Source organism: Zosterops lateralis (genome assembly GCF_965231275.1).
Source record: "Zosterops lateralis genome assembly, chromosome: 7".
Lineage (NCBI taxonomy): Eukaryota > Metazoa > Chordata > Aves > Passeriformes > Zosteropidae > Zosterops > Zosterops lateralis.
The window spans coordinates 24,311,349-24,334,079 of NC_139767.1; the positions used below are offsets into that span (position 1 = coordinate 24,311,349).

Consider the following 22,731-nt stretch of genomic DNA (forward strand, 5'->3'; position numbering starts at 1 on the left):
TGATTAGCAGTATTTTTAAACTGCAAAACGTGCAATTACTATTTGAGAAAAATTAATAAAATACAAGATTAATTTAAAACACCCACTTCTACATTAATATAGAAGCCTCTCACATCCTACAAAGCTGGATGAGATAACAGCCTCTCCACAGCCAACTTAAGAAGGAAAAAGTAAAATGTTTTCTATTTTACTGGATTTTTTTAAAAAAACTACACAGATCTTAAGCAAAAGTGCTACAAATGAATACTGAAATCTCTGTATTAAGACATCATGCCTACAATTATGCTGCTTTAGTCCCATTAGACTTTAAAAATTAACAGAGAAGAATCTGATCAATATGATGGCAGAAGATACAAATCAGGTTTAGAAAACAAAAATAATGGTGAAGACATCTTCTAAAAAACTTTTTTCCAAACACTTCAGTGCAATCTATATTTTAGTATTAGTAAGTTGAATCTCATAGAACCATAGCATTTAGAATCACAGAATGGTTTGGGATGGAAGGGACCTTCAAGATCACCCATTTCCTACACATGGCAGGGGCACCTCCCACTAAACCAGGCTGCCTAAAGCCCCATCCAGCCTGGCCTTGAACACTGCCAGGAAGGGGCATCCACAACCTCTCTGGGCAACCTGTGAGAGTGCCTCTGTTGTTTAATATTTGCCTTAATCATTGTTGCAGAGTGATGTACTTTTCTTTATCCAGTGAATAAATTATATCACCTCAGCTCTTCCCCAAACACAGAACAAAACCATACAGTTAAGACTGCTGTTGTAGCAATGATAAAATACTAGCAGTCCCATTCATTACTACAGCAATATCATTTTTCTGCAGTTTTTTTTACATCTTAACTATCACTCATTCTTTGTGTAGTTGAGTCTGTATCCTTTCACTTCCTTTATAGCTTTTTTTTTAAAAATCATTTTAATGCCCTACATCAATTTCTATCTAAATTACTTTTACAGCTGCTTTTATCACCCCTCTAAAGGAAACCAGTTTTTAAACAAAACAGATTTTATTCTTGCTTGTCAGATGCTTCTGGGAAGATATATTTTAAAGCATCTAACAGCAATGGGTCACTGCTTTTTGTTTAAATTCTCTTGGTAGCTTTATTTGAACCCCATTTGTTGCCTTTTATTTCTAAACTGGTTCTATCACTTTTTAAGATATACATATAAATGTACACATGAACATAAGCCCAGAGAAACTGGGGCATGGAGAAAGGAAAAGTGAATTTAAACAATATGAATTCACAGACACACCAAGGCAACAGGAACACACTGAAAACAGCAACAACAACATTAAAAAAGCCATTTTTTTCCCAGTCTGCAGAGTGGAATGTGGTCATTAGTCTCAAGCAGCAAAGCAAGGAGTCCTGTGTCATATCTTCCCAAGCACAACATGCTGAGGAAGCTCTACCCAACCCAGGAGAGGATGCATGACAGCTGAGCTAAGCAAGGGCTGAAAACACCTCAAAGACATCGTTCCTAGCGCTGATAGTGCTGAAAGGACTGAGCCAAAAATGACAAAGTGAAGGAAGGAGGAGCTAACTGAGAACACTCCAACATCTCAGGGACCCACTAGTTATAGTATAGATTTCAATAAATTAATTTCTAAGAAGCAGATTTTGTTTATGCAAATTGATTTGGCTGAGGTGACAGGACAACTGCAGTATCTATTTAGCATTTATTCTTCCTATCTGCAGCACAAATGAACTAAACACAGTATATACAATAACAACAAAAATACCCTGTCTTAAAACTGTAACTTCAAACAATAGCTGTTCCAGGAAGAGTCCATAACGGCTTGATTTTTTTTTTTTTTTTTGAGACAACCACATTAACTGCACAGCAGATAATAACAAAACTGCTTTTCATTTGATATTCAAAATGAAAGCTAGACAATTGCCTAAATCAAACATGCTGAGAAGGAAGGCTCATCTTTACAGCTAATTTAAAGCACCATGGCATTTCTTCTAAACTAAATTAGACCCACTGTTAGTGTTATTTGAACTATTTTATAACCACCTCTAGGACAAACTGTCTAACCAGGGGACAGGAAGCAATGCAACAGGTTGCCCAGAAAGGATGCACAAACCCTGAAGGTTTTCAAGGCCAAACTGGATGAATCTCTCCTTAGATTTCAAAGGTGGTCTTTGAGCAATAGGTTGACCAAGTAGTCTTCTGTGGTACATTCCAACCTGATGGATTTTGTCATTCTGTCACAGCAAATACAGACATGAGGAGCTTACACACTGGTTCCCAGTGTGTCCTGCACTGCAACAGTATGACCACCACTATTCTCAAAATACTCCATTATGTGGCTCCATGGCACCACAATATTCTCTATCCATCAGCATTTTTTCCACTGTGTAACTCATTGATTTTCTGTTCAAAAGATTCTGAGCCTGCTTCATCCAGCAAAAACAACCTGAAGAGTAAAAAAAAAAAAAGTTTCAAAAAAATCCATAATACATCTCCAACTTACTTGTCTTTGAAGATGTCTTGTGCAGTCTTCTCTTCTTTTTTCTTGCCAACTTCCTTCAGGGGGAAGAGTGCTTTTACTCTTTCCAGAGGAGCCTGACACCTTTCTCTTACCACAGAAGGCATCTCCAGCATTTCTAAAAGGTGCTGGTCTATTGGCGGCAGTGGCTTATCAGGGTGAAAAGCTTTGTGCTGCAAACACTGCAAGAAACAAACCAATCTGAGCAAAGTAGAACTTTCAATTATATTAAAAACTTTTAATGTAATGCCTGTACACCATATGGTGTACAATAACTGCAAAATATTTTCCATATTAAACATACTACCTTTGTATTGCTGAAAAATATTCTCTCACAGTGGATTGAAAGTCTATGATCAACTCTTTAAGGAGATTATTAATGACAGTCAACATGAACACTGATGCAGTTGAGTGTTCCCACACTCACTGGAATGAGTTCTATGAAAATTATTAGAAAAATCCCAGGAATTAAACAGTCATCTGCAACTGTTCACATTTTTAGCTTCATTCTACCTTTAAAAAGCAGTTCTCTTATAAAACAGTCACATGGGAGAGATTTCTATACATTTCAAAATTAAGTAAGTGAGATCTACTCCAACCACACATTCCAGTTATTGTAACAGTTTAATGTCCCTCAAAGAAAATATTTCTTCTTTTTCAATTAAACTCAGTATACATACATACAGGAAGAATGTTCACAAGCTTAAGAGAGAATGGAAATGGAAAGAGAGAATGCTAAGTGTGCACAGGTGAGGCACAGACTATACGTATGTTTGGAACCTAGCTTTGAAAGAAATAGGGAATGAAGGGGGCTGACAGATGCACAAAGCTGGAACAGATGGTGAGAGCTACAGAGAAGGATTTTTCACCCAAGTGTAGAGTCAGTGCACATAGTCAGGGAGCCAAGCAGAGGGGGAAAGATGAGGTTAATGAGGCAGGCTACTGAAATTCCATGGAGGCTTTTGAAAACAAAGTAAATGTCTTTCCAATTTTGTAAACTGTGGGATAGCAGTAGAGAGGTGTGTGCATTTACAAGTACACACGCAGATACCAGTGCATGCACACAAACACATCAAAACATGGGATGTACAAAGGTGACAATTTTTTCCATGACCACTGAACTGAGTGTATTAGATACCCATGTGAAGTTTACCTAGTTTACCTACCTGCTCAGCAAACCAGGGATACAGCAGAGATTTGCTCCCTTGTTGGCTGTCAGACATGACACTAATTTAAAAAACAAAATCAAAGCAAATAAAAAGCCCCTATTCACACTGGAAAGCTGCCAACACAGAAAATCGAGACTATGTGGCACATCAACACTGATGGGTTTTCAGACTGCCATTAAGATTCCAGTCCATATTAGAACATATTAAACATACTATCAAAAGAAGGCAGTTGTTGTACAAGGCTACTGATTTGGAAACACTTGTAATGATTTAAGGTACAAATTATTTTGAAAGAGAGTGAAAATGTTGCTGGAAGCTGCAGTAATGGCTCTTGAGATGCAAAAAAAAAAAAAACCAACAACAACAACAACAAAAAAGGTTAGGTAATTGAATTAAACTCACAAAACAAAAAAACTTAAGTCCCCTGTTATGCCTATGTGTTTCAGGCTTTTGTAAATGAAAATGTGTACAGCTGCAGGAGCTGAGCAGACTGAGTAGCCACAGCATCCACTTTTACCTGTTTCTAAAGTAGATGGCTACATCTGAAACCTGAGATGGCAGGTACTGTCAAAACTCAGGCGCTAAATGGAGACTAAGCTAAACAGACAACCTGGAGTTTCTAAACCAACCCCGTCCCTCTTAACCTTGTTTCCCCCTTCCTTCTGTGTTCAGCAAGAACCACTCTCACCTTCCCAAACAGAAGGCAACCCACACTGCCACTGCCTTGCAGATCCACCATTCTATTCATGCATGTTGTCACCAAGGCACTATGCTCCTCATTACTCTTCCTAATTTCATACATTTCCACTTCTAAAGAAATAGCCAGCTTTCAGGAACAGGGGTCACACCAAGACACTTGTCAATGGATGTAATGAAGTGGGTTTCACATCATTAATTCCATGATAAGCAATGAAACATATACACCAACAGGTCCATCTCTGTACAGAACCACCACTGTTGACTGATTTGTTTATTTGGCTAACAAATAAAATGCACTGCATTCCCTAAATGGCTTAGCTGCTTCAAATCCCTGTATTTAAGATGGTCAATTTAAATAATAATGTTAGAAGTCTGCCACTACAAAAGCTACAGAAGTTCACTTAGTTTTTTCTGGAAGCAAGGAATAAAAGTCGAAAGTCTGGATATAGGATATTTCTCCACTCCAGCAAGCATTAACAACTACTTCTCACCCACTCTGTCATTTCCTGATGCCTACCACTACTTCCAGAGATATAATTTAGCTTGATGTTTTTGTTTAAATTCTGGCTCTTGTCACTTATCATTCCAAATATCTTCATGAGGCAACAAAGCAAGGAAATGAAGTAGGAGTTCATCCTTTTCTTCAGTTATTTTTCAAAACCATTTATAGGTTCTATTCAGCCCAATCCACTTACTGGCTACAGTCAAAAGATAATGAAGAATTTTTCTTCATAGTTCTTAAGGAACCAACAATGCCACTTGGCCTAAGAGCAAAATACTAAGAATCTGGAGCATTTCTGCAGCAAAGGAGAGAACAACTTACACAGACTGAGAGCAATTTTGTAATAAGACAAACAAATGGGGCTGTGTGTGGCCAAAAGAAAGCAGTAAGAGGACTACCAGTTTAGGGCAAGGAGAGAAACTGTATCCTACCCCATAGATTCTATCAACAAATACTTTTTCTACCAGTAGCACTCACCCTTACGAAATTCTACAATCCTCTAAGGAACTTGGCAAGTTACTCAGTTACTCTCTTCCAGCAGCAATTGACTCAAGTGCTGGAACACCGCCATCACACTGTTTCAGAAGACAAATAGCACACCTAAAAAAACCACCTTCCACCAGTAGGCAAAATCCACTAAACCAAAAGAATGCAAAACTCTATCTAGCAATATAATAGAGGAAATTCTATCCCCAAGTATTTTGCTTACAAGCAAAGCCCAAGTTCTGTAATATCCAAGCTTAACAATTCTTCCTAAAATAAGAGTTGTGCAGAGGTCAGTCCATTTTAAGTTCTTGCCCTGCAATAACCTCCAACTGATCAAATCTTGCATTCAGTTACACACTGTCTTGTCAATATGACTGGCAGAACTTGATGAGAACGCTGAGTTCTTTGGGTGTCAATCACAGTAGGATTTGAAGACAGTGGGCTTACATGTGTTCCTCAAACACACACTGACCTTCAGATCCTTTGGTTATTTTGACAACACCGAGGAAGCAAGGCTTTGGGAAGCTAGGATAAGTTTTCTTCATTTAAAAAAGCATCTTCTTCCTACTTGTAAACTTAAATAAATCATGTGGAATTGCTGAGATATGATGAATATGATTGCTGTAATACCATTTTTGGTCAATTTTCAGAGCAGAGTCACACATTCAATATATCTCCATGGTTCTGCATACAGTACAATTCTGCAGTTGCTTAAATTGCAGCATAATTTTCTTTATTTTTGAATTTGCTGCGTCATTTTTTTAAACACTTGAATTCCAATGTATAATTAAGTCTCTCATCCTCACAGTTGCAATGAAAGTCTTCGTGTTATGAAAGGAATGCAAATCAAAATGGAGACAGCTTGACATAATAACTGCAGGAAGTGTGAACTGTTCTGCTGGCTCGTAAAGTGCATCAGCTTAGACACCCCAACAGAACATTTTAAATGTCAACAATTTAATAACCACTTCTTACTGATCCAGTTCACCTCAGACTGACCTGGTCTGGAACACTGCTGGATGCAACAATGCACAGAAAAGTGATGGGACACAGAATGACAAGCTGAAGATATCCCAAATTTTCAGCCAATTCTCTTTGCCTAAAAGCCAAAGACTGAATCTATGTCCACAATACAGTATGAGAGGCAAGTTTTTACTTGCCTAGTCTACGTGCCTGTGAATATCCCTGATGCTGCTGTAGACACCTCAGCACAGGTATAATTTCCCTTGCTTCCTCGAAAGTAGAAATTTTAAAAATAAATCTATGTCAGGGACAACACAGAAATCACTGGTTACCACATACTTTAATGCCAGACATTTATCTGCATTTTCACAATACAGATCTTTCCAACATGAATCACAGAAAGACAGAAAGGTGAAAAGTCATAAGAAAAAGGGTTTTTGAAAAATACCATATAGTTCATCTCACCTGATATAACCTCTGAAAACGAGGGTTTGGAATTTTGCTGGGCTTAAATAGGTCCTCAGAAGTTTCTCCATCTTCATGAACCAAATTCATAGAATCCATCAGGGATTCAACAGCAGATAACTGATCCGCTAAGGCAGCAATTATACACAAAGGAAGATTAAATACACTTGCAGATGGGTGCATTTCTTGAAACAATTTATAAATGAAGATTTGCTTCACAATGTGAGATTTTCACCAAGTCATTACACGCCACAGAATACACTGCGGCTCTAGATGTGCCAATAAAAAATATGGATAATGGACACAATAATAAACCCCTGCTTTATTTAAGGACTACAGCATAAAGTCATAAAGCCTTTTTCTTTTTCCCCAAGACCTCAATTATTGTTGCCTTGCTGCTTTCACTTTTCAAGATGTTTTCATTTGCAACAGAAGGTTTATAGGCCACTTAGAAAATAAGGAGAACAGTTGGTTTGCAAAACTAAATGGCGCCATATAAATTTTTAAAGTTATGATTGCAAATTAACAGTTCACAATAGCCAGCTACTGCTTTGGTAAGACAAGTTTTACATTTGTTATCAAACTGCTGGTTACAGGCAAGAAAACAGAAACTGCTATAGAAACAAAGCAGCATGCTGTATCTACCCTGACATGCAGGTGCCCATTCAATGCATCTCATAAGAAATGAAAGAAGCGGGAGTGGATTTTAAACTACATCCACTTAAGACTCATTGCTGTGCAAAACTCGCAGAACAGCAAGCCAAGCTTTGTGTAGCTGCATGTTCTCCAAAGATGCCATCCATCTCAATCCAGATACCAATAAGTGCATGGTTTAATAACACTCCACAGAAAATATTGTCTTTGCCTTTGTATATCATATTAACAGGCCATACTGCAAACGGCTACGGGACCAGCTTTGCACCAACAGAGCAGCTGCCTCTGTTCTAATTCTAGCTAGCTAATCACACACTGTAGATCCCACAAGGTTTGGCCATTTACTCCCACAAATGAGTTCAAAGATCAAAGGATACAGAAGACTAATCTCAGCTCTTATCACAGGACGCTGTGAGACTCATGATGCTGCAACCTAAGCCAGAAGTCATTAAACAGGACAGTTGAAATACTGCCTGTAAACTTAGGTCTGCTCAGCCTGCACCAGAAGAGGCAAAGCTTTGATACACATTTACACTTCAAGATGACATCACCAAAATGGATTCCCAAATACCTAGGTGTTTTCCTAAGCCAAAATAACAACAAAACTTATGTTTTCACTGGAGAGCCAAATATTCTAACTCTTTTAGAGCATCTTAGAAGACAACAAGCAGGTTATTCTCCAGTTGACCAGCAAATGTCTTACCTGTAGGAGTGTATTTTTTACTGTTTTTCAAGGATGAAAATACATATTGTCTTAGGTCTTCCATATATGGTAGCTGTACATAGATGAGACACTGTGCAAGAGGAAAGAAAAAACAACTGAGCCTGAAGGAAAAAATAATAACTGTATCCCCAGAGTGCCATACCAGGGCAATATAAAACATAAGAAAAATCTGAAGATGTAATGCTGTGCACATCAAAACACTTAAAATATTTACAGAGCAACACAATTTTAATCAGAATAAAATACAGCATTATATTTTATAACATAGTGATGGCTACACTCAATTTTTCTGCTCATGGAATAAAGACCTCCCCAGCCATCTGATCCCTTTTTCTTGTGCAAAGCTCTAACTACCCATGCTTTAAATATCCAATGGTGCTTTGGGAAGTTTTATCACAGCTTACTGTATTTCAAAGTCAAAAGCTGGATTTGTTTTTTTTAATGTTTCTCTGCCTCATTTTTTTCTTTATTCAATTACCTCCTCCAGTTCATACCACCCTAAATAATTCCTTTCCATCCTTGATGTTTATACCCTTCAGAAGTCTGAAGATTGTTGTGTCCGCCCCCACCTCCGTCACTGCTCAGCCATGCTATACATATTTAGCTCTTTCAATAGTCTCTCGTAAGAAAGATCAGGGGAAACATATGCTGCAAAAGTTCTGACATACTGTGTTGCTTCTGGGTTTCTCTGCAAAAGGGTAAGAGAGAAGCATTACCTCATATGCATCCTTAATATGCGGAAAAGCTACTCCAATTTGTGGGTTGCATCTTCTATTATAAACATAGCGCACTATAGCCACCATTTTCAATTCATCCAATGCACGAACAAGTGCAGAAAAAGCAACTGCTGCATACTAGAGGGGAAAAAGAAGTCCACAAAGTCATGCAAATTCTTACTCATGAAATACATCTTTCACAGGGAATTCAATGGTATTGATTTAGTCAAGACTAGTTTCCATTTCAGCTCTACCTTTAACACAAGCATTTTTCCATGTTCATAAATCATAGAAGCTGAAAGGTCAAATTTCATCACAACAGTGGATCCATTCAAAGCTGAGTCAACTTTAGATTCAGCACGTTCCACCTTTTTCACCAGGTGTGAGGAACTCTCAGAGGTTTTGCAAGAGATGGAGAAAGGGAGGGAAGTCAGACCCTTAAGGGAATATATCAGAGCTCCAGTGAGCTTTTTACCTCCAGTATTTTGGAGGTCTGTTCTAAATAACACAGTGAAAGGGCACACTGTTGCCCTGAATGACAGTCGACTAAAGCACCAACTTCAGGTTCCCCATAACCCTGCTCAAACATACTATCTACCAGTTTTTCATTATTCATGAGATACTGTATTCATTTAGGGCTTAATCCAACTTCTTTTTAACCTACGGGGCAATGAAATAAGACATTTCTGTAAATTGCGTTAAAAGTATTTATTAACACAGAAAGACAGGACAATCTCAAGCATCACTACTATTCTTTTTTGTTCTACAGCAAAATATGTTCAGCATTAAACTTCAGTTCACCTTACCTCATCACCTTTCGCTGCAAAGACCTTCAGAGCCTGGCTGCCCATGTAATAATGCCTCTGGATCTACAGATTCAAATGGTCAAGAGTTAGCCTGACCTAAAGAAAAGGTCACTAATGCAACTGGACCAATTAAATTACAAAACAACTAACATTACTCAAGTCAGAAGCCATCAAACTTAATTACAGTGCATAGAAGTTAAAGCCCTGTATGTGTCTCATATCTCCATTTATTACTTAATATGGATATTCAGTCATATTGGGTAGAATATTCTCATAGCTTCCTAGCGATAGGCAGGAATAAAGGACAGTGCTACTGACAGCTGTTACCAGTCTGAATCGTACTTCAGTAATTCAAAAGTCATTGTGGAAAACTACAGTAGTTAATACAAGACCTAATCCTAACTGGCACCATACTTATGCTATTAAATTTTTCTAGTAAAGATACAAAGATAGCAAAGAAATTTTATGTTCATTATAGAATAAATAACTAGATGTATGTATCACTACAACTTTTTTTGTTTGCAAAAGCAATTGTCCCTTTGTAATATTTTCAAGTATTATTTCTTGATTTACATGGCATAGCTCATAAATTAAAAATCAAAGTTTAAGCGGCCTCTGATCTTCTTTCCTGAAGGATGTGAACATCTCAGGAAAATAATATAAGGTGGGTCTAGTCTGTATTTAATTATGCATCTGGAGCTGTTCCAGTTTTTCTAGTCAACAATGAATCATCTTTCCATCAAAGTTTTTTAAAGAAACAATTTAATATAAAACATACACTTGAATAGTGTCAGTTTTATTATTCCAAACAATAAAATTTAGGAGGTGAAACTTAAGATAATACATGGGTCTTGAAAATTCCAGCTGTAGTTAAAAACTTCCTGATATCTTATCTATACACTGTAATTTAAATCCTGCAAGCATGCCTGAATCATTTTATTTCACTGAGGGGATGTACAGCTACTATAACTACTCACACTACTGGCTATGGGACCAGAGCACACTTTAAGATATAACTTCTATTTGTTATGAAATCCAAAGACAAGAGAAGTACACCACAAAAAATAATTAAAAGCAATCAATATTTGGTATATTGAAAACTTTTTAAAACAACTTGTTAATTCTTTTATGCATATTTATGTGACTTGAAAAGTATTCCTAAAATTAACTGTAACCCTACAATTATTAACTACACATTTGAAGGTTTTACCACACTATCTGACCAATGATGGAAAAATAAAAGTCTATGTGAAATAACAGTTTGCTCACAGGAACACCATATTCCTCATCTGCTTTCCTCTTAGTTTCAATTTTCAAATAAAGTCAGACTAAGTAGAGACAGGAGGCCAACCTCCAGCATAAGACAACTCAGCACACAGTGAAATACATCTTGCAGAACTAAATGACAATAGTAAGATTCAGCTGGAGGCTAATAATGTATTAAGAGATCCAAGAAATTGTCTCATTGGAACACTGGATTCAGACACATTTCACTCATCAGATCCAGGTTCTGGTAGAGAAGGTAGCACTCCCTAACACCTCTCTAGCCCTGGCCAATTTAGGGTACATAAGTCAAGCACAAGTTGTTTCCTTGCCCAATCACTTGCAGTGCACGAGCTCCCACATTACTCAACAACTAAGTTTGAAAGTCCTCAAGGTTACAGTTTCCAGTTAGGCTTAGCTTGCCATTTCAGTAAATCACGGAACTTCCTCGCTCCTCAGTTATTATGGTTTGGAACGCTGCACTGCAGTAGTCTAATGACATATCTAGCAACATGCACAAGGTCTCTGTGACACCTGTATTGTAAAGTAAGAAGTTCAGTTACATCCACTTGGGAGTAAGCTCCCACAGATGCTTCCTATTTCATTAGCATCTTTCCTTAATGGTAAAGGTGATGATGCCTGAGCCTTTATCAAGGGTTCTACTTTGTTCAGGCAATGAGAGATTTCAAACAGCAGGAGGGCTGGGAGCTGTCAGAACAGAAGGTATAGAACTGCCCCATGATTTTATTTCAGTTTTGACTGGTGAAGACGACTGGGTGTGGATAATTCCAAGATGAGTAAAGTTTCAGTCACCCTGTGCAATACCTTGGAGAAAAAAGATGGGGAGCAGCTTAACATTCACAGCAATTACTTGGCACTCACATCTGTGTACTCTCTCCTCACATGTCCTGCCTCAAGAACAGTTTTGTTAAGCCTTTGCCTAAGGCTTCGCTAATGCTTAAGTCCTGGATTTTCTGAAGGAAACCACCTTGTGCTGGATAACTTTCATTAAGGTACTTGCTTAAAGTAAGTTTCTTACAACTGTCACGGACAACAAATAGCAAAGTCAATATCACAAGTAGAGCTAAGTGCATTACAAACACCATGCATCTCATGAAAATACAGAGAGGTTTTGGATGATGTTACCTTTGTCTAAGTTCTAAGAAGTCTTCACTACATTGAAATTTTGTCACAATAGAAAGAAGAGGCAAGTCATGGTTCACAAACTAATCCTTATGGAATTGAGACTCAATGGAGTCAGTTTGCAGGCTTGCTTTAACATTACTTTAATGTTGGGAGAAGCTTCTGTTAAGAAGCAGCCATACCCTTGGCTGGACAAAGCACAGAAAGGCTGCTGCCTGAGCTGAACAGAAGACAGACCATTAAAGTTTGTGAGATGAAATGAGACCACAATATTTCTGTCTCCACTTTGCAAAGATCCGAGTTCAGTGGCTCTGGCTTCATTTGAGAGTCCAACAGCCATATTTACAAGCTTCTCTCCTTCATAAGACCACATACTGCTTACATATACCAGAATCAGTAAAGTCACCCCTCCACACCTGGTGGAGATGCTCCATTCCCAATATTGAAACCTAATACAACACCACGACTTTACTGAATTCAAACTAAGATCAGTTTTCTTGAATAACCCAGGAAGCTGAATAGGAAGACATTTAGTATTGCACCTGAGAGGATCTAGTGAATCCCAAAACAGAAAAACACTTTTCTTCTGTTTTGTATTTCATTTGCTCTTCATCTTCCTTGGAAAAAGGAACTATATCACTCCCATACCGATAACCTAGAGAACAAGAGAAGAGCATCTGGTAAGCATATGGGCCTACAATTTTAACACCAAAATTAGCTCTCTGAATATTTTAACAATGCATTTGTGCCCCACAGCTACGTTCCACACATGCTCATCAAATTACTTTCCCTGTTAGCAAAAAAACCAAACACCCATAGACACATTTTGTACTTCACTAACAGCAGTTGCACTCCTTGTACATTATTTTATGTAACACAAGTACCCTCAGAGAGCAGGAAAGAAAATAAGGGAACATCTTGCCTAACAAAGTTATGCTCACAGAATAGATTTAAGCAAATCAGAATGTATTTCAGCAAACAGATTGCAACACTCTCTGCAAACATAATACTAGCAACCTCAAACATACCACAAATCACACCACACGAGGTGACACCAGAAAAGATTCAGAGAATTAAATGTGCTAACAGTAGAAGCAAGGTATACAATGGAAAACCAAAACATTCTTGTATGCAGAACTAGTCTATTTATTCCTGTATTTTACTTCCCATGCCATACATTACAGGTATATATCCACAAACAGCTGTACAAAAATTACAGGAAGCTATAATTTCTCAGAGGTATCATCTGCTCCAACTGCTTATTCTCCTATCTCAGCTTCCAATACCCTCCCTGTAACGTCATCACTTTATTATACTGCCACAGACTAAGGATGATAGCCTCAGGTGTGAAGAAAATGGAAGGAATAAAGATAAATCCCTCAATGAAAAACATATAAGCAGATACATTTTCCTACAAACTGAAAAGCAAATGCACAGATAGAAAAAGAAATTTCAGTATGGGTGCTGCAAATACAAAATATTGTCAACTTATGACATTTCTCAAAAAAATCATGGAAGTCCAAGAGGCATCAGTAGCTCTTTAGCTACTATATTAGAAATATCACACCACTGTCAGGGAAATCTTTTATCTCCTTTGTTCACATTGAACTGCTTACCACTTCTTTTTACTAGCATCCCACAACTACTTAATAACTTAAGCAGTCAGAAGATTAGCTGAGAACAGTCACAAATCCTTCAAAACTCATTCTCTGTAAGTGGATTTTTTTACACATAGTTTTAAAGTTGTCAAATGTAACTAGACCATCTTTTAACAATCAGTTCTGCTTAAAGAAAAGGTTACATTGTCATTAGGACTTTATCTGATACAGCTATGAAACACCTATGAATGCTAAAATTCAAATAGATTAAATTAAAAAAATACAGATTATTCTAATTTTCAATTTATGTTATTCATTTGACAGCACTCTCTATACTGTTATCTGAATAGTTCTACTCTTTAGAGTTAATATACTTGCCCTACTTGCATGGGATTGAAATAGCAAAGGAAAGAAAAAAAACTAGTAACAAAATATATCTATACAATCACAAAAAATGAAACAGATTCGCTTAAATCCATTTTTAAAAGTAAGTACACTATTTCCTGCTGTTTCTGGGCCCTGTAGTCTTCTAAGGAAATTAATCTGCTCAGAGAGAAGCTGCAGGTCAGAAAAAGTATTTTGCATACCACTACTTCAGACTGATCTGTTATAGTACAGCAAAGCTACTACTCTTGAACACTAAACCTTCCTTTGATGGCTTCATCTTTCCAAGTGCAGAATAACTAGAGCAGTTGCTCATCTACAAAAAAGCAGCACTATGAAAGCATTCATGTTATCAGTACAACTGAAGATCTAAAAATGGAATAGTGGTAGCAGAACTACTCATTACAGAACTGAGGTATGGCCTTCCACAGCATACAGTTCAGAAAGCTGTAGTATCTTCCAAGTTCCATTTGTTGTGATTGTTATTATTGTTGTTGTTGTTAGTCCTATTATTATTATTTCTATTGTTACTATTATTCCTATTATTATTATTCCTACTATTGGCAAAGTAAGATTTTTTAAAATGTATGAAAACCAAGAGTCTCTGTGTTCCACCAGCCTACAGAGCTTATATTCTAAGATCACAGCCAGGCTTCAAAGTATAAAACTAAGAGGCCCTTAGGTGACCTAAGAGTCCAAGCCATTATCTTCCCTTTTTCTTCAGGGTGCACATAAAGAGGCCATACCTTGAATGATATCATCTTTCTGAACCTCTGTCTCATCATCATCATTCAAGCAGTAAACAGTTTCTTTTTGCACATCCTCTTTTCTGAGGGTTTTAGCATCCACAATTGACCAAAGTTTCTTCACCTTCTCTTCTGTGACCTTGGCATCAAAGAAAAGGAATGTTTAACATTTCAGTGGAATCCAGAGTGCTCACCAAAATACACAAAAACTCCTTAGCCTAAGTGCTGCATTGTTTTGCCAATAAAGAACTAATAAAGACAGGGTCAAATAATGCATCTCTGGCTGCCACCACAGTGCTTTCAGCTCTGCTTCATCTGCATGAGACTAACACATGAACTGCAGCACACTGACAGCATACTTGTCCTGGTTATTCATTAAACCTGTAGGTTAAGCCATTTGTGGAAGTCTTTGAGTCACAAGACACCATGTAACATGTGTGCTATGCAATTTACTACCTCCAACTGTAAAAATACTTTGGACAAAGCATTAAGAAATATGTTAAAGATACAGTAAGACCCAATGTTCACTCAGCTTGCTTGGTCAAGTTTTCCATTAGGTTTACTACACTACAGGATAAAAACACCTTGCATTACTGCAACTTCCTCAAAAGGCACAAAGATCCCAGTGCATTATGGAACTTGTGAGGGAAAGAAGGACTAAGTATTTACAGTAAGCGAATGTTTCCCAATGACAGGGAAATAAAACTGCTTGCTTTTCTCTCTGCTTAAATGAAATTGATGATATAGTTAGTACATGAGGAGAAAAATGTCGAGCTGAGCAGAAAACAGTCAAGACAGAATAGATTATGTCAGTATGACTGTATGACCTCAGGCCAGTCACTCAGTTCATGTTGCCTATTCTCTCAAACTTACTTTACTTTGTGTGTAAACATCTTTGGGAGGGGACTCTTTCTGTCTATTTGCACCAGTGTGGCACAATAGCCTAAAAAAAATTACTATAAACTATAAATAGGAAGTTGATGTCTTTCAAGGCTAGCTCTCAGAATTCAGATGTATTTCATCTTCATATCAGACTCAGTCTTGTGTTGAAATAACAAATCAATTAATCTCCATCTCACTAGATCCATCAATACTGCCACATTACACAGTTATCTAAAAAACTACTCTATAACTAGAAATTTGCACATTTTCTGCCTTTAAATACACTTACTTTTTCCTAGCACTGATTAAAGGAACCATATAAACCGTAAGAAACAGACTGGGCCCAAGCTCTGCCAAACAGTACAAACAAGCTGAAAAACCAGACCTTTTATTCCAAGTCTGAAATAACAACAGATGTGATTTTAAACAATGGCTGGTAAAACATTTACACCCACCATTTTACGCACACATGTCCAAAATTCCTCTCATGCTAAGGGCTTAAAAAGTCTGACATATCACTGATGCTGAATGTAAATCTTTAATTACAACATTCTTAATCAGGGTCATCAAATTCAACACCATTAAGGGCCAGAGTTGATAAGAATTACTCCTATTTCTGTAGCTTATGAATTTTAGTTATTTAACATGTATGGTGAAGTTAAAGTTGCTGTGGGAACCACAATTTTAGATGTACTGGCTTCTAACCAAATAAAAATCTCTGTCGTAATTATTTGGATCTTGTTTTATCTTTATTTTCCTAGCTTTAAGAAAAAAAACCATGCAGTTGCACCTAACTTGCTGCCAAATTACACTGCAACACACGATTTAATACACTTACTGATTTGTAGGCCACAATCCTTATAGACAAATTAGGACCAATAGTGAGCTGGCAGGGCCAAGGCATAGGCTTCCTTTCTATTTTCTTAAACATTGAAAGACGTTCCAGGCTCTCTCTAAATGAAGGAATCAGGAAAACAGAAATGAACTCTGGTGAACTCTAATAAAGCATTATAGACAATACACATTCCTTAAGGAAATGCAGGAAATGCTGTTTCAGCTTAGATTTCATAAAGCAAATAAACTGCATCAATAATCTTATCACTACCCATTGTCAGAAAAGAGAATGAATAAAAGAGGTGATACAGTAGATTATGCCCATCTTGAGCCTTTATGATGGTGTAACATTAGGGCTTAAAGGCCCTGTGTTAGGTCTAGTGATAAAACTACACAATTTCTTCTTAAGCATTTTTCCATTTGTCTGTGCTCACCCAATTAGGGCATGTAGCGAGTTGAACAACACAAATTAGAAAAGGCTAAGTAGTAAAATGCTTTCCATAGTGAAGCTGAAGAAATAAAGAATCCAGTTTCAATTACCAGGATTTGGTTTATGGTAGAAATTGACTTTTGACACTTTTTTTTTAATACAGTACTAGTGAACTCATCAATTTAAGGGCATTCTGTCAGAGTGAAAGAAGTTACTTCAACTATTTCTAGCCTAAATAGCAGATACACAAGTTCAAAAAAAACACCAAAAAAAGGAACTGCAGCAAGTTTTTACTAAAAAGCATAAACTCAATTGCACAACTTTAAGCAATGGAGTCCAAAATCAACAATTCACAGTAATGTATAATATATCATTGTGAATTCAAATAGGCTTGTCCCCCAAAACAGCTTTCAGCTGTTTTCAGTATTGGCTATTTGGCTGTAAAATTCCAACACAGAGAAGGATGTCAATTTTTTTTCTTTCATTGCATGATAAAGCAAAGATAAAACAAAGTTGAACTCTTCTTTTTCACATTATAATAAAACCTGGAATCTACTACTCTCTTGATTAAAGCACTTGTCTGGCAGAAAGCAAGATTAACTCTTGAAAAGATTGGTGGAGAATTCAACTGGGCATTCTACTTTTCAGGTTTCTTAGTATGAACAGGTTTTTTTTTTTTTTAATTCTGAAAGCACAGTGAAAGGCAAAAATGCACTGGGATTTTTGTATCAGATAAACATCGGATTTCTGTTTTAGTTTGTTGTTGTTTTTTTTTTTTTCTTAGGGAAAGGAAGATTTCTTTCTTCTAGCAATAAAGACATCAATACAGGATTTTTAAAAAAACCAACATGGTACCACATAATTAGGAGTACTGCAACACATACATTCAGAGATGAGTACAAAAATCAAATACATAAGTGCCAAATGCCTAAAACTGTAATTTAAGCTCAATGTATTATCTCTATCCTTTAATTTCTTACATTTATAGAAGAAAAATGCTGCCTGCTATCAAAAATGACCCAAGTCAATAAAACCCTAGCAAATGTACATTTTATGAACATAACCTTTCTCCTCTGCTCTGCAATCCCTTCCCCCAAAACCCAGAGGAAGTAGAAGTACCTTCTATCTAACAGGTCAAGTATCATAACTTAAAAAACACAACAACATCTCCTCACTCACTTTCCTGGCATGGCTGATTTATTTTTACAAGAGTTGAAATATTTTTACCAGCAGCAATAACGAATCTAGGAAAATGGAGAGTGTATCTGCATTGGCCAATTATGATGACAGATTTGCAAAGCTGACTTTTTAAAGCTTGATAAGCAACTTAATTGCATCTGAAACCTCACATATTCTTAAACAACTTTTCCAACTAAATCTTTAATCTACTAGCCAAATGCCTATTTATCCAGAGATTTTGGATTTCCCCTGAAAGTATGGCACAAAGACAGCTTGTAGAGTAGCAAGAGTCTGTGATAAAAAAAGTATAAAGAGGGCAAGCCACATGGTAGGTTCATGCATATGGATTATCCTAAAGGATAAATGGGCCAGGGATTCTGCTTTTCTGTGCAGTCTTTGAAGCAGTGACAAAGCCTGCTTTTTTCTAGAGACCCAGAATGCTCTGTTGACTAGCACAGAACACAGACACAGTGACACATGTCTCTTCCCTAATGCACAGTAATGCTCAAGGAGCAGCTTCTCTGGCTGCTGAGGTGCAAAGCTGACCAGGTGAGCTGAGGGAGGGAAGGAAATTCCACAAACTGATGAATTACAGCATACAAACCTACAGGGATGACCCCGATCTAAAAATTACCTTTGATAATGACATTATAGCTACAGTCTGCTAAGCTTCCTGAAAACCACACTGTCTAAAGGATCACTTTTCATAACTGTAGAACAGAACTACCGAGACAGGAGACAGTAACATCAGACTGTGATAAAGCACATAGACGCATTTTTGCCCGTTTCCCAACTGAGACAACACCAATGTAGAAAAGTCTTGGATACATCATCAGCTACAGTTTTTCAGAGATACACAAACTTTTGGTTTTTCATTGGGGAAAGATAAAAAAGTATACTGTATATTGATTGTCACAGTGGCACAGTACACTGTGATTAAAGAGCAGGATTCAACAAACAACACTTACTCAAAGAATTTGTGGGAGTTTATCAACTAGTGAGCTAAAAAAAGGTCTGCGACCAAAGAACAAAGGCTACCATTAAATGCAGATGTTCAAGCTGCACTATGCCACAAACTCCGTCTCTTTCTAAAACATGTTTTTGAAATGACATTTACAGAAATGTTCACTCCAAATCCTCCAACACTAAAGATTGAAGAAAACTGATATTTTTCCTTTAAATACAGATACAGAAAATTCATTTTCCCCTGAAATCTCTAAGCTCTTTTACGTTTTCTAAAGCCACTGAAGAAGCTGTATGAAAGGGACTGTGGTTACAACAAGTCATAAAATTCACTGACTTCGATGAAACTGTAACACAACTGATTAGTTAATTTCATCTTTTGGAGAAGAAATCACAAAGCATATCTACACTACAATAACCAGGATTAGCCAAATTTACCTGAAAGTATAAATTTCTTCCAGCCCTCCTTCTTCATCCAAAGTATACATGAGTTTCCTCACCACATCAATACCTTGCTTTTGTTGTTCAGTTAAACCCTTTCTTGGAAAAGTGTTTCTGTGCATATGAGCATGTACGCTGGCACTTGCATCTCCACTTCCATCATCAACACTTGCTGGAAATGGCAGACTAAAAACAAAAGAAGCAGTTAGTTTGATAAGCTTTCTTCCTTATTAAAATAACCAATCAAAACAAAACAAAAATGTTCTTAGGATCAACAATTTCTATCTAGCTGCAGACATGTACAAAGAGCCACAGGACTTGCAAAACAAATTAAACAGTATTTCAAGTGTACTTGGCATTGGTAACATCTTGACCAGAGTGATGCACTAATTCGGGGTATTGTGCATCGATAAAGACATCCACGTACAGGAATAGATTAGGCAGTAAAGCCAGTGCTGATTAGAAAACAAGATCCATTTAAAAAGATTGAACAAAATAAAGCCTGTAGAGAAGGAAATTAGAGGGCAAAACAGCCTTAAATATAAAATGCTGTTGCAGAGAGGAAGGAAACAATCAGTTCTTTGCATTCTGCCTGCACTCCAATCACATCGTGGAGTCAGGTCAGATAGTCAAAAACCTGATAAAGGCATTTCAAACCATAATCTCTAAAACCAACTGCCTGAGGAGAGAGAAGAGTCTCCATCACTGCAAATCTTTATCAGAAGGTTAGACAAACACTGCTCAGCAATGACAGACATACACCTGACCCAGTCTGAAGTAAGAGGATTGCTCTAGATGACTTGTTAAAGGCTGTTCCAGGCCTGTGACTCTGTATCAGCTCCAAATGCCAGCAAGCAGGACATTCTCTGCAGTGGAGCTATTAGGTATTTCTGGAACAAATGCTATTCTTTGAGATTTTAATAGCTTACAACACTGGGTGAATTTCTGACTGAAGATGACACATTTTTCCTGCACTTCATCAGATTTTAAAATTTAGCCAGGGGTTATAGAAAAAATGATTTTGCTACTCTTCAAAATATAGGAGAGTGTTAACTAAGTATAACAAACACAGTAGAGAAAGATGTGGCCTGTGCCTCTGAAAACACCTGCAGATTTTTCAGGTCTTTCATCTGATCCAATTTTGAATGAACCACATGATACCTTTTTACTACATTTCTACAAAGTGAAATAACTTTAACGTTGTATTATGTTTTATAAAAGCAGCCTACACATCTCTACCATACTTTCACCTCATTAATCCTCACTAAACTTAGCCATGAAGCAACACATAATAAGCAAAGCTAACATTATGCACAACAGTGTCACATACAGCAAAATTAAAGATCAAGCTTCAGCAAAGTGTTTGGTACCTTTTTAGGAAGCAGATTCCACTGAGAAAATATAGAAACTGTATTTTTAAGCTGATATGGCAACATCAAAAAGCTTCAAACCTCTGATAGGTAAAAGTTAGGCTACATTTACTATACAATGCCCAGAGACTACTGTGATGAGAAGTACATTAACACCCAACACTACACAGTGCTCAGCATGTGCCTGGCACCTGGAAACAGGGAGGAAAACTAAATATGTGCTGCAAGTTACAAGCTAGTCTATGAACAGGGCATAAGGGATGGAAGCATAGGTTATAACAAAAGGTTTAGCAAGAAATTATTTTTAAACAAGCATTTTACATTTGTACAAGTAAAAATCAAATAATCCTTTGCTCCTGTGGCTGGGAGATAGGGTGCAAACCTGGAGCCAGAGCTGTAACAGCAACATTTATTTTGTCCATCACAGACAAGGGAGCAGCAGCAGAATACCAGGGGTCCAAATTATGTACTCTGACTGGCAGAGGTACTCAGATTCATGGTGTTGCACCTCTACTGACTCCAGTGTCAGCAACAGCTCAAATAAGCCAGGAGGGGCACGTCACATTGGAAGCATAACTGCTTCTGCTGTATAGACAGAACCTGACATTTTTGCATCCAGCCTCTCCTAAGCAAAGGCAAAGATTCTTTTGTGGAGGATCAGACCATGATTTTCAGCCACATTTTCCTACCTAATCCCTCTTTTATCTTCCAGATGGGTTGACAAATGGCTTAAATGAATTTATTATTAAGTTCACAACATTGTTCCTTACAAAATGCTGGATCTAGGTAAAAGTACATGGTCAGAAGTAAAACTAGGGCTTTAACTTTCTCCTGTGAAAGTGTTTATTATACACAGCCACATAAAATTTTGCTTATAAATAAACTCCTCTAGAAGGCTCACAGCTTCCAGTTGCCATCACATACAACAGCTAATACAGACCTTAAAACCACTATTGATTATTTGGATCAATGCCTATATCTACAGCATGACAATCAAGGGATTCCTGTTCTAACACTTAAGACATTGTTTCCATTTTCTAAGTCCATCACTGTGAATATAACCCTGCTCTTCAGACCTGCTCCTCTACTGACATCAGAATCAAGCTATTAATATCTGCAACAGTACCTCATTATTTCTTCCCAGTAACATCCCTAACTAAAAGGATCTAGGCTGTTGCTAGACAAAACCACTGTTTCTGAGGCTATTTTTGGCCTACTGTTTCCCAATTCTCTGCTTATATTGTTCTTTTGTCTCCCATTTTAGACTTTGGCTCTAAGCTATAAGCTTAAATGGAGAAGAAGCCATCATCTTAACATTTATTTGCACATAACTTAGCCAAGGGGACTTGGCTCACAACTAGAATTCAAGGTATAACTGACAGTACTTACAATTATTGTATTACTTACTGGTACACCTCTAAAGAAACCATACACCAGCAGATCACCAGCTATTTCAAAATAATTATTAAGAAAGAATAATCTCCCTGTAAAAATGGCACAGTACATAATTGCCATCTTCATACTTACAAAAACTGAAGTGAAGTTCCTGTTTTCTTCAAGTTAGCAATGATAATTCCCAGCTGATCCTCACTGACAGGACTATTAAGGTCTGTAAACAGTTCAATGTGTCTCTTCTCATATTTCTTTCCTCTTAAAATAGAACGAAAAATGTACATATATAGAAAATATTATAAGGCATATTTTTAATTATTTCCTTACAAAATAATAACAAAAGTAATAGATTTGTAATTATTTTTGCCAAAGAAATATACTTGTAAAATGAAAGAAAGCAAATAAACCTACTTGGTAGA

The 22,731-nt window shown here is 37.1% G+C and overlaps 1 protein-coding gene across 3 annotated transcripts in view; it reads right to left on the bottom strand.

The window, feature by feature from the left end:
• The window catches only part of XRCC5 (X-ray repair cross complementing 5), a gene marked incomplete at its 3' end in the record, with an annotated part of 48,941 nt that overhangs the window by 20,466 nt on the left and 5,744 nt on the right, over positions 1-22,731 (bottom strand). For all 3 annotated transcript variants that reach the window (XM_083865419.1, XM_083865418.1, XM_083865417.1), the window contains 10 exons: positions 22,448-22,570; positions 19,548-19,736; positions 16,542-16,656; positions 14,822-14,960; positions 12,636-12,748; positions 9,688-9,750; positions 8,882-9,019; positions 8,145-8,235; positions 6,788-6,915; positions 2,489-2,685 (listed from right to left, as the gene is read on the bottom strand). In XM_083865419.1, coding sequence (XP_083721545.1) covers positions 2,489-2,685; positions 6,788-6,915; positions 8,145-8,235; positions 8,882-9,019; positions 9,688-9,750; positions 12,636-12,748; positions 14,822-14,960; positions 16,542-16,656; positions 19,548-19,736; positions 22,448-22,570 — 1,296 coding nt within the window. The remainder of the gene's footprint in view (positions 1-2,488; positions 2,686-6,787; positions 6,916-8,144; positions 8,236-8,881; positions 9,020-9,687; positions 9,751-12,635; positions 12,749-14,821; positions 14,961-16,541; positions 16,657-19,547; positions 19,737-22,447; positions 22,571-22,731) is intronic.